Source organism: Vidua chalybeata, chromosome 1 (assembly GCF_026979565.1).
Source record: "Vidua chalybeata isolate OUT-0048 chromosome 1, bVidCha1 merged haplotype, whole genome shotgun sequence".
In the NCBI taxonomy this organism is placed as follows: Eukaryota; Metazoa; Chordata; class Aves; order Passeriformes; family Viduidae; genus Vidua; species Vidua chalybeata.
This window is the reverse complement of record NC_071530.1, coordinates 70,811,402-70,827,182: the sequence shown is the minus strand read 5'-3', so window position 1 is coordinate 70,827,182 and position 15,781 is coordinate 70,811,402. Positions and strand designations below refer to the sequence as shown.

The 15,781-nt window shown below is 44.5% G+C and overlaps 1 protein-coding gene across 1 annotated transcript in view; it reads left to right on the top strand.

Annotated features, from left to right (window-relative positions):
* The window catches only part of PHLPP1 (PH domain and leucine rich repeat protein phosphatase 1), a 135,170-nt gene extending 129,993 nt beyond the window's left edge, over positions 1–5,177 (top strand). Inside the window, exons 16-17 of the mRNA XM_053956738.1 lie at positions 961–1,189; positions 3,103–5,177. Of these exons, the coding sequence (XP_053812713.1) occupies positions 961–1,189; positions 3,103–4,224 (1,351 nt within the window). The 3' untranslated portion in view covers positions 4,225–5,177. The remainder of the gene's footprint in view (positions 1–960; positions 1,190–3,102) is intronic.
* The last annotated feature ends 10,604 nt before the right edge of the window (positions 5,178–15,781 follow it).

Genomic DNA, 15,781 nt, shown 5'->3' with positions numbered 1-15,781 from the left:
ATTCATTCCCATAGCATTTAGCCATTCACTGATGCTTACAGATGATATGCAGCACTCCTAGAGTTTACAGTTTTATATTTGTAAAAAATAATGAAGAAAGCACATTGAGGCTTGGTTGCAAATTTAGTTGTCCATTCTGTCCCCAAGATTTTGAATCTAAAGTTCTTATTTTCTATACCTAGTCTTAATATAAATATTAATAATTAGCTTTCTAATTCCTATAGGAAAAAGATCCTGATAAACAAGCAACTGGGAAGGATGGGTGTTTTTTCATAGTCTAATATTGAAATTAATTTACATTTTAATGGCAGACTTCTGAAAACTTCCATTTTATCCATAGACTTCTTTTTTTCCCTACTGTGGCTTCTGCTGAAAAAGCAGGCTTAAACATATCTAAGAACTTTTTTAACAGGTTAGTACCTGACAGCATAAATTTACCTTTTTAGAGTGGAATTCACAGCCATTGTGATTTTTTGGTCATAATTTGATAACTTTATGAGCATTATCCTGAAGGTATTGCAAAACAGTGAACCTCTGCCTTCTGCTTTTGCTCAAAAGTAGAGAGTTTTTACAGTCGGAATTATTATTTTTATAATAAGATCCATACCTTCAGAAGCCAAAGCTCCATCTGACCTTTAAAACAAATATCTATTAGATATAAAGGAAAAGACAGCTGTGAAACTCTTAGAAATGCAAAGATTTTTTTTTTCTAAAATTGAGCCTGTTTGAGTATCTGCACATGTGAAAATAACACCCTGCCTGAGAGTTGCACGTGGGATCCCTGCAGTGCTGCTGCTGTAGTGTCACAGTCTTCAGTGGAGACTTTTGTTTCTGTCCCAGTGATCCAATAGAGCCAGTGCCCTGAATGCTTCTGGTTGTGGAACAGTGGCTGTTTCTCCACAGTGCTCCTAATACTTGTTTTCCAATTAAAGAACAATCACTGTTTTGTTTAAATTCCAGGAAACTTGGAACAGCTGGACAGAAACTTGGAGGCTCTGCTGTCCTTTGCCATATAAAACATGATCCCATGGACCCTGGTGGATGCTTCACGCTAACCTCAGCAAACGTGGGGAAGTGCCAAACCGTTCTCTGCCGGAATGGGAAACCTCTGCCTTTGTCCAGGTGTTACATGATGAGCTGTGAAGAAGAGCTGAAGAGGATTAAGCAACATAAGGCCATTATCACAGAGGTTAGAGAACAGCTGGGGAATGTTGCAACTTGCAGCTTCTTTGGAGAGCATTTGCACAGCAGTGCATGAAATTACATGATATCAGTAACCTCTAGGAGGTGGTGTTCATGGTGTGGGTTCCTCAGTTGCACTTTTCCTTTCAAGGTGATTCATACCATACCATGCAGTCAAGTTGCTTTTCCATGCTATTGCCATGCTGGACTTCAATTAGCTTTCAAGAGTGAGCAGCTGTGAGCATGTTGCATTGAAACAGGAAAGCAGATGCTGTCCCTTCCTTCTAATGGGAGAGGAATTGCTGTGTTGAAACTGTCATGGAGAGCTTTTCCAATTAAAAAGGATGAGAGGGCAGAGCACTTGGAGCAATGCCGTCCTTCCCTTAGGAGACTCCTTGCTCCTGGCAGGCTGACTTTGCTGTCTGTGTTCCCAGAACTGCCCTTTGACAGGCTGCTCTTGAAGAGAGCACTTGCCCAAGAGGAAAACTCACTCTGTGCTCAGCTGAACCATGAGAGAGGAGAAAACTATTCGTTCCTTTCTTAGGAGCTTGAAGCCACTGCTGTCAGTTTTGCTTTGCCTTGTGTGACACATGCAGAGGAATAGATAAATATCAAATTCTCCTAATGGTGGGGGAAAGGGCAGAAACCTCCCTGCTGTGTGCCTGAGAGCAGAGTGGGCATGTGTGTGTGGGGTAAGTCATGTGCCTGTTGATCTTGCCTGGGAAAGGTAAGGGCTGGGATCTCAAATGTGACAAATTGAAAGGGAATTACTCCAACATAGCGTGCATCAGGGAGGCACACTCATTCTGTGGCTCCATAGAGGAAAAGGGAAATTTCTGGGCTGAATCTTCAGATGACTCACTGATTTCATGTATACTGATGGCTTATCACTGCTGTCAGCCTTCTAATGGAAAAGTTAACAAGCTGACATGGGTGCTTTTTTTTTCTGAGTGATTTTAAAGAGGAAGCTTTTTTAGTCTTGATTCATTTTTTTGTGGTTATCTGCTTTATAATAACCCCTACAGTTATTAGCTGGATCCAAAGAGTGTAAATCCTCACCTTTGCTATTCTTCTTGAATACACAATTAGCAGGGTGCAGCTATCCCCAGCAAGCTGACAGATAGCCAGACTTGCTGTTTCAGACACTTGCTCTGCTTATTCTGGCAGCTTGGATTCTAACCAGGACAGGATTCGGGGATTTGGACATGCATGGAATTCTTTTCTCAAATGAGTCCATTTTTACTGATGTTATCCCTTCAGATACTACTCCTCCTCCCTTTGCAAATGTCATATCTAAGTGGAAATGTAGTAAGTAATTGGGGCGTGTAAAAACATTTCACTACAACTCAGCTGACTGAGAAATGCAGACTTGCTCTCTGCTACATTTGACTTGCATGCTTAATTTAAAGGGTTTTTTAAAATGAACCTTGGTTTCCAAAGTGATGAGCCAAGATGAAACCTACAATTGTTACAGCTGCAAGAGAAGACTTGTAACTGAATGAGCTGCCCATATATGAAATGTGTGTTGCTTTGCTCTGTCTAAAGCCAGATACGTGGGTGGAGGAGGGATAAGTCTGATTCACTGGTAAAAGATTTGTCCAGTTGGCTCTTGCAGCTGCAGGAGCAGAATAGATGGCTCTTTGTTGCAGCCTTCTGCTTTGTTGGCCTATGCATAGGTGGTGCTGATGACAAATCAGTCGGGTGTAGGAGGCGCAGCGCAGGATTGCAAACCAGCCCTTGCTGTGCTCTAATCCCAGCTCTGTCACCTCCTTGCAAGTCGCTTTGCTTGTCTGTCTCCTTGTCTGTGAATGGCAGTGTTGGGGGTACTGCAAAAACAGCCATCAGTAGAATACAAGGAGAGGCAGGTACTGTATATCCTTGTCTGTCTTGTTGCCAATTTCCTGTCCTTTCTAATTTCAGGATGGCAAAGTGAATGGTGTGACAGATTCAACAAGAATCTTGGGGTACACCTTCCTTCACCCAAGTGTTGTGCCGCGTCCTCACGTCCAGTCCATCACCTTAACTCCACAAGATGAGTTCTTCATTTTGGGGAGCAAGGGGCTGTGGGACAGCCTCTCAATGGATGAAGCAGTTGAGGCCGTCAGAAACGTGCCTGATGCGCTGGCAGCCGCCAAGAAGCTTTGCACTTTGGCTCAGAGTTACGGCTGCAATGACAGCATCAGCGCTGTCGTGGTTCAGCTCAACGTGACGGAGGACAGCTTCTGCTGCTGTGAGCTCAATGGGGTCCCACCCCCCAGCCCAGGCATCTTCCCCCAGTCTGTCAACGTGGTCATCAAGGACAGGCCCACAGATGCGCTTGGGATGCCGTCTTCGAGCAGCGGCATGGCTTCCGAAATCAGCAGTGAGATCTCCACCTCAGAAATGAGCAGCGAGGTGGGGTCCACAGCCTCGGACGAGCCTCCCCAGGTGACCATGAACGAGAACAGCCCGGCGTACCCGGGAGAGCAGCGCTGCATGCTGCACCCCGTCTGCCTGTCCAACTCTTTCCAGCGGCAGCTCTCCAGCGCCACCTTCTCCAGCGCCTTCTCCGACAACGGCCTTGACAGCGACGATGAGGAGCCCATCGAGGGGGTGTTCACCAACGGCAGCCGCGTGGAGGTGGAGGTGGACATCCACTGCAGCCGGGCAAAGGAGAAGCAGCTTCTCCAAGTGCCAGTGGAAGCCAGTGACGAAGGGATCGTCATCAGTGCCAATGAAGATGAGCCCGGTCTTCCCAGGAAAGCTGAATATTCTGCCACAGGCACAATAGGGCGCCGACGGGGCAATGGTTCTGTGGCACCACATGAGAGGAGCCATAACTTAATTGAAGTTGCAACGGATGCGCCACTCAGAAAAACCGGGGGCTACTTTGCTGCTCCAGCACAGCCTGATCCCGATGACCAGTTCATCATCCCACCAGAACTCGAAGAAGAAGTCAAGGAGATTATGAAGCAGCACCAGGAGCAACAACAACAACAGCAGCAGCAGCAGAAGCAGTATCCGATGGACCACCTGGCAGACTATTATGACACACCACTATGACCCACTCTATTTACTGCTCAGAAATAAACTAACAAATAAGGAGACTTGACTGTGAGACCCAGTGGGCTTGCATTATAGCAGGGGTTTTCCTTATCCTTTTCCTTTATATACTTCCTTTTCCTTATCCTGCCACTACAGATAACTGCAGCTTTTCAGTTTGTTAAGTTTAATATTCATTGACTTTCTTCTAGAGACGCTTGACTGGTAAAGTTTAAAATAGTTAACCCTCCCTTAACATATCAAGTGTAAAAACAGGAAAACAAAACAAAAAATAATAAAAAAATAAAAAGGTTTAATATATTGCTGAGAAACAGATTATGATGTAATATTTTTTAAAATGGCTTGTTTGTTTTGTTTGAAAAGCAGGGCAGTAGCCAGTGCTAAATGATTTAAGTAATATTGTAATACTGTATTTCTTTGAGAGAAAAGGCTTTTTTTGGTCTTGAAAATGATAGACATTTGTAGAATATGGAGACTAACTCCTAGGAGTTGCTTTACTCTTTCAGGTGACTTAAGTCACTGAGATTCACTAATTTTCTCTGAGAGAACAGTTGATTGGGAAATTCCTGTAAATAGCTCAGTGTTGTATAGTGATGCTTACATGTTTTGTAGCCTTGGCATTAAGGACACAACCTGAAAAACTGACCATTTTTCTTAAGTGACTCTTTGGGCCATGGTCATTAAGCATAATGGACTGTGTGGCTGTGTACAAGTTAGCTAGAGCCCAGGTGGTGTAGACTGTTCAAAGAAACTCACTTTTCCCTCCAGTCTCTTTCTTTCCGTACTTTTACAGACACTTTTTGTTTATGTTCGTTACTGCTGCCACAACCAGCATGATTGTATAGAGCTCATTTGCTGTAGAACATTTACATACCAAGAGTTATATTAAAGCTGAATGCACAAATGAACATGTCATAATTTTTTGTTATAATAAATATGAAATTTACACCTGATGTCTGCTTTTATGTCTGACTAGCTGAGCAGCAGCTCTCAAACAGCAGCTTGCTGTGGTTCCTCAGCATGCTGCTCAGTTAACCAAGAAGTGTTGAAACTTTTTCAGCTTGATCATATTTTTACACTAACTACAGAAGCACACTTGTACTTTCAGAATTCAAAGGTTGTGCAAAGTGGCCTTTAAAAGATACAAACCAACTCTCTGATGAATTGACCTCTTCAATTTTTTTTCTTTTTTGGTACTAATGCAGCACTATTGATTTGCCCTTTGCCACAGAATTGACAATACCAGAAGACTGAAGAGGAGCATTGTGCTCTGGCTCTGTCCCACTGGGACTGAATGACTGAAGATAGAAATGATGAAGAGATAACAAAAGGTAGAAGGAAAGCATTGGATACTGAGAGAAGAGAGAAAATATGAGGAGAAGGCAGAAAAGTGAATTTAAAACTACCTATGTAAATTTGCTCCAGTGTGCTGCATGAACATGAGTACGATGGCAATCAGACAAAGGGGCATCTTTTTGTGATTCCTGTGGGAAAGGAGGAATGTCCTTTCTCAGTATTGCTCTCACCCAACTGCTCCATTTTACTTCTCACTCTTTAAAAGCTGAAGTAGCATGCATCATGACAGTGTCTTGTTCCTTGGCATTTGGTCTGTATTTGGGAAGAGGACTGTGGTGACAGGCTGTTGTCCTTATTCTGTTCTAGGCTGAAATAGCCAAGTTAGAATAGGATTGCTGTTAACAGAAGATTTTTAGTTACTTTTCCTTAATAACAGTAACAGCAGAGGAGCAAACATTAAAATACCTGGTTTGATAAATGTTTATAGCACTGTGTACTGTAGATCTAGAAGATTGTATGTCATTGTAATTTGAGCTTCAAAATATCTCTTTCTTAAAGAAAACTCATTAAATAATGTATTTAAACAAAAAGGGTTTATGGTTTATTGGTCGGTAACTCTTAGGTGTTCTTTGGTAAACAGTTTGTATATTTCAGATTTTGCTGAATTGATTCATTGTCCTTGGAAAACGTTCTCTTTTTTTTTTTCCTTCTGTTCCAATGCTGCTTGAGGCTGAGGGTGATAACTAGCAAGGACACTACCTTTATTTTCCTGCTGCTGGTGGAGGAGTAACTCTGCAGTCGCTGTCTCTGTGCTAACATGTCTGCTGTGCTATACATGGGGTAATTCAGAGAGAGGAGCAGAGGGCAGAACAGGAGTAGAAGGGAACTGTTTCATGTGAGCTAAACTTCGGCTCAGTGCTGACAACTGATACTCCCCTTCTCTCATCTGAATAGAAGGATATGCACATAGGCTCTGTAAAAACTTTCCCTTCCCTCCATTTGAAGGACAGACTCCCAGGAGTCTGTCCCTGTGGCAGCCCCTGTGGCATTCACTCCTTACAGCCAACACTGTGGTTTCCCTAGTTATGCCCTTACTTTGAAGCGTAGATGGTCAAAACTGACAGCCCACTGAAGGCTGCCCCTTTCAGCCTGGTGCCTTCTGTAAACTTGGCAGCAGCATCCTGGGGTCATGGCTTCTGTGGCAGCAGAGTGACAAGATTTTGGTGGAGGAACTGTACCTTTGGATTATTTGCTCTGCCTTGAAAAAGATGGCTGTGATAGTAGCCTGTCTTAGCAAGTCATAATGTGAAGGATTGATGCATTCATAGGGATGACTTCATTCTTTTGCTGGGCTTTGTGTCACATATTGAGCTAGATTGCTAGGTTGGATGGCTTGCTGCATGTTTGTAAATAGCATTTAGTTTTAAACAGGGGTAAAAGGTATTTTGTCCTGGCTTTAAACTGGGACCTGAAAAACAAGGTACAGAGTTTGCAACTTATGATTTTTTTTCTGGATGTTACCGTCCTCTTTCACAAAAGGGGCTTAGCGTGTTCTTACCTCATGAGGGCTGAAGCTAAGGTCAGTGATTGCATCTACATGCACTAATACTGCACATGATTTTTGGATTATGTTCACAGTGTATTTTGCACAGTTTTGACCTACTGGACTATCTGACTCAAAGAGATGTGGATTTATTTGCAGAACTTGACAGCTGTAGTAGGGATGGTAGTTGGGAGCTAAAAAGAAGCCTTTCAGCCATGGAAAATGTAGAACCCCATTACTTTTTATAAACAAACCTTGCATGTCCTTTGAAATTTGCTGATAGTTGTATCTGAGACAAGCAAAAATGCATGAATAAGAGGAGGTAGATGGTTGATGGCAGAGAAATGAACATATTTGCATTATTTCCTGGAACATAATTTTAAACAGAAAGTTGTGGTACTCTTGAGAAGTAACTGAGTGACTTCTGTGCTTGTAAATGCAAGCCTTGTGTTAAAAGCCATAAAAGCTTTTTTCTTGCTTTCTGCCCATAGTGCTCTAATGTAATGCATTTTGTTGTGCCAGAATAGCCTGTTGGCATCTTGCCTGTGCATTCAGCGTGTGGCACCACCATCTCCATGATGGCAACCACCATGGTGGCATCGCCTCACTGGCATGGCTTACTGGCTTTGGAGCGTGCTGCTGCATCCGTGTGGGTTGTCTCCCTCATGGCTACAGAATGTGCTGCTACTGTAGTGCCCCATAAGTCTTGCTTCAAGTAATCTCTTTGTAGCAAGCTCAGCTTCATCACCAGCCCTCATGTTTGTTTATAGCTCATATGTGTAATTTTCCAGCAAATTGTACATGTTTACTTTTAAAGCATAACTTTGCTACTTTGGAAGTGTATCTGTGTGGGGCTGGGTGTTAATGAAATGTCACACTTGGCTCTGAAAGTGATTTCTGCATCTCTGCACTAGTCATGGATGGTGCAGCCTTGCAGGTCTGGGCTTGCAAATGTGAGCTTGAGTGGGTTGGTTGGGATAACCCTGTGAAGGGTGTTGCTGGTCTGGAGGGCAGGGGGGCTTGAATCAATTTAAGCAGAGCAGTAGGATTCAAAGGAGTGAACAGAACAGTAACTTCAGCCTGATCTGCCTGATTTCCCTGGACACTGCCGGCCCCTTAGCGGAGAGGTGTGCTTTTTTGAAGAGGAGAAGGCTCTCAAGCCACACAGTTCTCAGCAGAGCTGTTGGGTCAGGTCCCTCAGAGCTTTGGCTGCAGGGGGGAGCTACATGGCCAGAAGATGGTAAAAATATCTTTTGGGCTCGGCTGGAACCAGGACAGTCTTGGCATCTGTTAAATGACTCTATGTTTACTTTTCTCTGTTAACCCGCTTTAATGCCCTGCTTTGTTAGTTCTGTTGACTTGTTTGGGACTAACTTCTGCTATTGTTGCAGTAATTGCTTTGTCTAACAGATTAGTTACTTGCGTGCTTGCACTGAGGGTTTCACGTGAACCAGTCTGTTCCCTCTTGATTGCTTGCATTTTGCTGTGCCTCAGACTGATGCTGTAAGTGTTCAAATGCCCTGCCTAACAGGACTGCTGCTTCTATGGAAGGCTGAAAGTTAAAATTTGTCTGCTGCCTGAGAGCAAGTAACTCTTTGCAGCCATTTCAATCAAAAGGTGAGGGTGGAAAACCCCCAAATATTAAATAGATTAACTGCAGCCCCAGGGCAGAATCAGTATACCATTTATCTAGGACATCAGTGTGGAAAATGTTCCTTGTTTGCTTCAAGTCCCTGGTTTAAATGCTTGGTCCCTGCTTTTATCCAGACGGTTTTATTTGTATTTCCATTCCTGTTGAGGTCAACAGTTCATCCTTTAGATCATCCTTTCTCCATCTGACAAGTTTGGATTCACCTGTGGTTGACTTGGATAGCTTGTCCTACCTTTTATCTCATGCCATGAGCTAATCTTGCCCTCTAGGTTGAGACTGAGGCAGGATCTGAATGAGGCAGACGCTATCTCATCTTTTTCCATTATTTTTTTAATATTGTAAGCTAAAGAGAGACACTTAAACTGCAAGAGCTCATCAGAAGCATGATGGCATGAGGAAGCTGTTGCATAATATGTGCGGTGTGACAGAGACCTGGGACAGGCAGGCAGGACTGGTCTGCTCCCTCATAGGGAGACCCAGGAGCCAGTGATCCCCTGAGGCTTTCTGCTGTAGGAGATTCAGGATGCCTGATTTACAATCAGAGTGTGGTTTCCTGCATGTCTGGCTTTGGGGGAGAGGATGAAGTATACAGTCCCAAGGCTGAGAAGTAGTTCCTGCTGGTGGATGGAGTTGAGCTGGCTCTTCTTGCCCCGTTGCCCTTTAGAGTCTCAGGTCCAATGTCCTGCTGCTCATGACAGCCTCTGGTGCATGTTTGGTGGTTTTGTTGGAGCTTGTTCTTCTCTCTCTCTCTCTCTCATTAAAATTAAGGAAACAGACCAGAAAAGGGATCTTTTACCAATGGTTCTGTAGAATTGTCTTAAGAGGTTTGTGTTTAGGGCATGTAAGTAACTTAGGGGTGTCCAAGGGGCCATCAGTGGGCAGGGGCAGGGCTTTGGAGGCCTTCAGGAGCTCCCAGTGCCAGCAGCCCTGTGACAAGAGCCTGGGCACCAGACACAATGCTCTGAGCATGGCAGGCTCTTCTCATGTCTTCAGATTCAGCACAGCTGCACCAAGAGAAATAAATGTGTTTTAACCATAAAGTTGTCAGTACTGACTCGTGGAACAGATGGGATTGTTTTGCTAATTAAATGTATGTTGTTGAATGCTTTAAAGGAAATTAGGATGCAGAGCTATGAAGAGAGACCGGTATAGCAGAAGTCTGTGACTTGTAAGATGCTTTTTCCTTTTAATTCCTCTTAAGGAGAGAGACGCCAGCATTTTGTGGGAAAAAATCCTGCAGTAGGTGCACTTGCAGTTAGTACTTACCTTGGTCCTGAAATTACAGAATATATAGTGACATCCAGTGCACAGAATAGTGCATAGAATACATAGTGAAGTGCTCTGCTCAAATGTATTTAAAATTGGGTGGCAAGGAAGAGCAAAAGCTGTTGCATCTTTTTAAGGTGGCCAAAGCTGTCCTCCTGAAAGGAGCAAATCTACCTGAAAGCAAGCTTTGCCGGGTCACCTATGGTAGTTTCATTTAACAAGGGGTAAAGAGATTTTTCTGTTCTCTCATTTCTTTTGGGCAAAATTTGACCACAAATTTTCAGAAATTGTTGCTTTGCTGTTCAGTATCAGCTCAGGTATCAGCAGAGTCATTCCCTAGCATTTTTTTAATCCTTGGAGATAAGAACATGGGAAGGGATGTCCCCAGACCATCCTGCACTGTCAGAAATAGGAATGTCTAGGAAGGGGGATCCCTAGCAAGAGACTTTCCCCACTCCCAGTGGTCTGTGGCTTGCACTTGTTTGAACCAGGAGCAGTGTCCTTGTGAAGATGATCAGAGATGGCTTTCAGGCCTCCTGTTCTTTTCTGACGAGGAACTGAGCATTTATATTTGGGGTGGAGAAAGGCGTATTCCTGCTGTCCGTATTGGGAGCTGCGAGGGCTCCCTCTCGTGTTACCGCGGGACCGGAGCAGCATTGCTGCATCTTCCTCCTTGGCGGCTGCCAGCGGAACGGCTGCATCCCGCACCCTCGTGCTCCCAGCCCATCGTGCGAGCCATGCAGGAGCACCAGAGGGTCAGAAAAGCCTTTCTTCAGATGGCCAAGGAAAGCAGCAACACAGACATAGCAGGAGTCTGCTTCGCACAGACTGAGGGCTCTCAGAAGCCTTCTGAGTGTTTCTAACACATTTGCTGTGAGTCCAAACAAGGATGTGAGGGCTGAAGGAGCCAGGGAAGCCACATCTGCTACTGCTCAGGAGAGCACCTGCAGTGCTGCCAGGTAAAACAGGGTCTTAGCAAGATCTCATGTAGTCTTAGCAAATTATGTGCAATGAGATCTTGATCTCAGCATGTCTTACTTATTTGGACCAATAAACTGTTAAATCTTCACTGTCAGACCTGATTCACAACAGTCTAAAAATCTGAATCCCCTTTAAGTAGCACAAGTGCTGAAGCATGTCCAGAGAAGGGCAGTGGAGCTGGTGAAGGTCTGGACCACAAGTCTGACTAGGAGCAGCTGAGGGAGCTGCTTTGTTTAGGAGAAAAGGAGGCTCAGGAGATGTTATTGCTCTCTACAACTGCATGAAAGGAGGGTGTAGCCAGGTGGGGGTCGGCCTCTCCTCCTAAGTAACAAAATGAGAGGTAATGGCCTCAGGTTGGAACCAAGAGAGGTTTAGAAAAATTTCTTCAGGCATTGAAATGTGTTCAGGCATTGAAACAGGCTGCCCAGGAAAGTAGTGGCAACACCATCCCTGGAAATGTTCAAAAGATGTGTCTGTGGGCACCTGAAGACATGGTGAATACAGCAGTGCTGAGTTAACAGCTGGACTTGATGATCTTAGAAGTCTTTTCCAATCTTAATGACTCTGTGATGGGGCCGTCTTGTTGGGGAATTATTTTTGCACTCTGAAGCAAGGAAAACACCCTATTTGCACCTGTGTGCATCTGTCTCACGAGCCTTTCTACATCCTTCTGAAAAACTAACTACCTGTAAAACACATGCAGGCATTTCCCAGACTTAAGCCCTTCAGCAGGACCTGAGAGTTTTGGGGAGCACAGTAGCAGGTGCAGCTCTGTGTGTGAAAGGCATCCCTGGAAATCAATAGACCATTTGTAGTAATGAAGGGCATCCTGTGACTTGCCTGTTTTGCACTGTCACACGCCTGAACCAATTACTTCAAACGCCTTGACAACTGGTGGGCCTTGCGAGGGGTCTCATTTTTATTTATGACGGGTGATGTTGAGCATCTGTGACAGTTCTTATGCTGTGCTGGCGTTAAGCTGCTTCAATACCCTGAGCGCCACCATTCCTGGGAGGTGGATGATTTGAAGGAGAACAGTAACGACAAATGTCACAGCTGTCACAAACACTGCACTCATAGTGCCCTTCAGTAACTTACCTGAGTCTTGAAAAAGAAAAGGAGGTGTCCAAGTTCGGCAAATGTGATTGAGGGATTTGAGTTACTGAAGGTCTGATGTGTATCTGTAGCTTTGCTTTACTCTATGGTGAATGTAAGCTGTGGTGGAAAATTACCAGAAGAGTAACTTTAATGAACCCAAGTCTGCACTAGGAGTAAAATACATGGATGATGAAAGAAAAATACAATTCAAACTGTTCTTTAGTGCTCTAATCCCTGTATGTATTCTCATCAATTTAAAGCAGTTTCCCATGTAAACTGAGATCTTGACTTTTCTTAAGACTAAGCCTTGAATTCAGTTTCTGCTTTTGCACAACCAGTTTGTATTCCTAGTTGCTTCTGCACACTGGATACCCTCAAACTCTTCTCTGGAGGACTCATGGAAAAAGCTTAAATTGGGATAAAATGTATTATAGTCTGGGAATGTTTTCTTTTAATTTTCTTTTGTCATTAAGAAAATGGGAGAGCTTCTTGTTTCTGCTTACCTGAAAATTTCCTTTCTGCAGATGGTACAAAGATCCTTCCCTCTTACAGCAGCTCTGCTGCAGGATGGCAATGCCCTAATACATGCAGCAGCACCAGATTTCCAGTTCCAGATACATGAATTATTTGGGAAATGTAAAGGTTATGTTAAGCTTATTTGGAAGAGTAAACATCCTCTCTCCTCTTTGTCCTCCACCCCCCACCCCCCCCAGTTTTGCCTTTCACACTGAAACAAGGGACTTGTATTCTTGGATGTTGATTTGCTCTCTTTTGGACAAGATTTACCCCAGACTGACCTATTTTTCAATTTGTTTGAATAAAGGGACACCTCTAGGAAAATGGGTACTCAAAGGTGCACAGCCCAGCATGATGAAATTTTCATGGCAGTTTACTCAGTTAGGATGCAGAATCAGGGGACAGGATTCCCTCCCCTCCTTCCTCCTCTCTACTTCCTTTTTTTCTATCCTTCTGTCCTTCTTGGTGTAATTATCTCACGCCCTTTGTTTCCTCCTCAAGATTAGGGCATGGAGACACATTTTTTTAAGGACAGACTGTTTTTCTCTGAGAATCTTCTGTGGGGAGGGGGTCCCTCTGTGGGTAGCTAATGCTGGGGGGCTCAGCTGGAGGCTTTTCTTTCTGACTGACTAAAGCTGCTTGCTTACATGTTGAAGCAGAGTGGTGCAAATTGATGGTTTAAATCTAAAGGGACTTGCCAGGAGTCTCACAGCTAACTCTGAGATGAGTGAGCTACTCAGCCCAGCTCCTTTCACTAGTGACCTGTCATCTGCAGTGGGGCATTTCTCCTGCCAGGCAGCTCCAGTTCACCCTACAACCTGTGTCCATTTCCTCGCATCTCCAGGGATGGTGGCCATTTTAATCCTCTTTGTGAAGGTTCAGAAAAGGCTTGGTGTGCCAGAAGGCTTCTTGCTGTACCCAAGGCTTTGAGGTTGAGAGATGCTGTACTGTTTACCCCCAGAACAGCCTCTTGGACAAGGGCAGGTTTGGCCTTTGCTATCCCTGTTTCCTTCACAGTAGGTGAGGAGCTGTGGTGGTCACAGAGGGCAAGCTGGATACAGCCTGAGGATTGCCCTTACCAAAGTGGGACTGAGTGCAGTCCTTTGGCTGCAGGTGAATTAGGTTGTCAGGGGCTGTGTCAGAGAAACAGCTTGTTTCAGTGCTGACCTTGAAGGCTGCATGCAGGCAATGCAGACACACATGTATGCACAGGGCAAGCAGCAGGGAAAGGCTCAAAGGAATGGTAGGGCTGACAGGAGCCATTTGCCCTGCCTTTGTTTACTGGTCCAAATGTGGATTATTGTCCCGTACTAACTGGCAGTCGCTGCTCAGAGGTAATAGGCACAGCCATCTCCAGCAGAAAGGGGGAAGGCTAATCTGCCCTGGAAGAAGGACCACCTGCAATGGCAGCTGGGGACAACAGCCTGTTGCGGCCTTAGTCATCTCTGCTCTTGTATTACACCTTCCCAGCTCACACAGTCGGGACTTTCATGATTTCTAGAGGACATCAAGCATGGTTTTATAGTTGGAAAGCAGGGTGGTTTGGATTGTTCTGAGGGCATTTGGCTTGTCCTTCACCTCAACAGGTAAGAAAGTTGCTTCTTTCCTGCCTTAGTCCTCTGAGAAGTATTTCTGGGATTTTCCCCTCTCCTCTCCTCCACTTCCTTCTGTGAAGGTGAATGGAGGGAACAGCACTGTTTATTCCCTCTTCACAATTATTTCCTAATAATCTTTCTTCATGGTGTCACGGAAGGAAACAAATTCAAGGCACAGAACTTTCAGGAAACTGTCAATTACTGGGCTGTGGCTTTCTTTGGGGTCCCTTTGCTTGCAGTGTTTCAGGACCTCGGCGTGTTTGTTGATGACACCAAGCTGACAGCTGGAATGCTTGAGGTAAGGGATGCCATCCACAGCCACCTGCCAGGGTCACCAGGCCTAAGGAGTGGGCCAATGTGAACCTCACAAAGTTCAAACAAGGCCAAGTGCGAGGTCCTTGCACTTGGGCTGGGACAATCACCAGGATCGGTACAGACTGGGTGCTGAAGGGATTGAGAGCAGCCCTGTGGAGAAGGACAGGGGCGATAAAAAATGGTGCATAAAAAATGGATTTGAACTGGCAGTGTGCTCTTGCAGCCCAGAAAGCAAATCATATCCTGGGCTGCATCAAAAGCAGCATGGCCAGCAGGGTGAAGGGGGGCATTTTTGTCCCTCAGCTCTGCTCTGGGGAGACCCCATCCAGAGTGCTGCATCCAGCTTGGGGGTCACCAGCACAGAAAGGACATGGACCTTTTGGGACAAGTCCATAGGAGGGCCAGGACAATGATCAGAGGGCTCGCTATGAAGACAGACTGAGAAAGCTGGGGCTGTTCAGCCTGAAGAAGAGAAGGCTCTGAGAAGACCCTTTTGTCTTTCAATATATAAAAGAGAGATGAAAAATGTGGAGAGAGACTTTTTACTAGAGCCTGTCGTAACAGGACAAGGAGGAACCATTTTAGATTAAAGGAGAGTAGAATTAGTTTTGATATAAGGAATAAACTTGAGGCTGTAAAAGTTAGAAACAAGAGGGGATGATGAGTGCTGGGAAGCAGCTGGGTGAGGAGCTGAGAGAATGTGACTGGGACTGACCTGTATGTTCAGCACCTACTTTTTGACTCTCCATGTAAAACACATTAAAATTGCTCCTGCTAACAGGAAAGGGACCCGAAATGTTTGGATTGTGAGGGACCCAGGTGTCCAAGGGAGGAACACTACAGCAATAGTCCACAGTGGAGCTCTGTGCACCATTTTCCAAAGACTGAAATACCTTGCAGCAAGTGAGGCCTTTACCACAGATACAAGGAATAAAGAGACAAGCAAAAAAAAAAAAAAAAAAAAGAAAAGAAAAGAAAAAAAAAATCGATGCTCCCAAGAAGATTATTGCTTTTACACAACGATGCCAGGCAAGCATCCAAAAATGAATGGGACAGAGTAAGAAGCCCTGAGATTAAAATTCATATTGTGCATTTATTTAAGGACTGATTTAAATTTATGCATTCTTACTTGCAACATTTTCTAAGCTTTTGAATTTGTCATTTCAAGGTGCTGCTTTTCTGTTGTTTGTATAACAGTGTGTCATTGTGTAACTAAGCTTGCTTTCAAACTGTGCAAGGTGTAGAGGTAGTACAGAACAGGAGTGCAGGCAGAGATGTCCAACAAGTGGTCAGCTG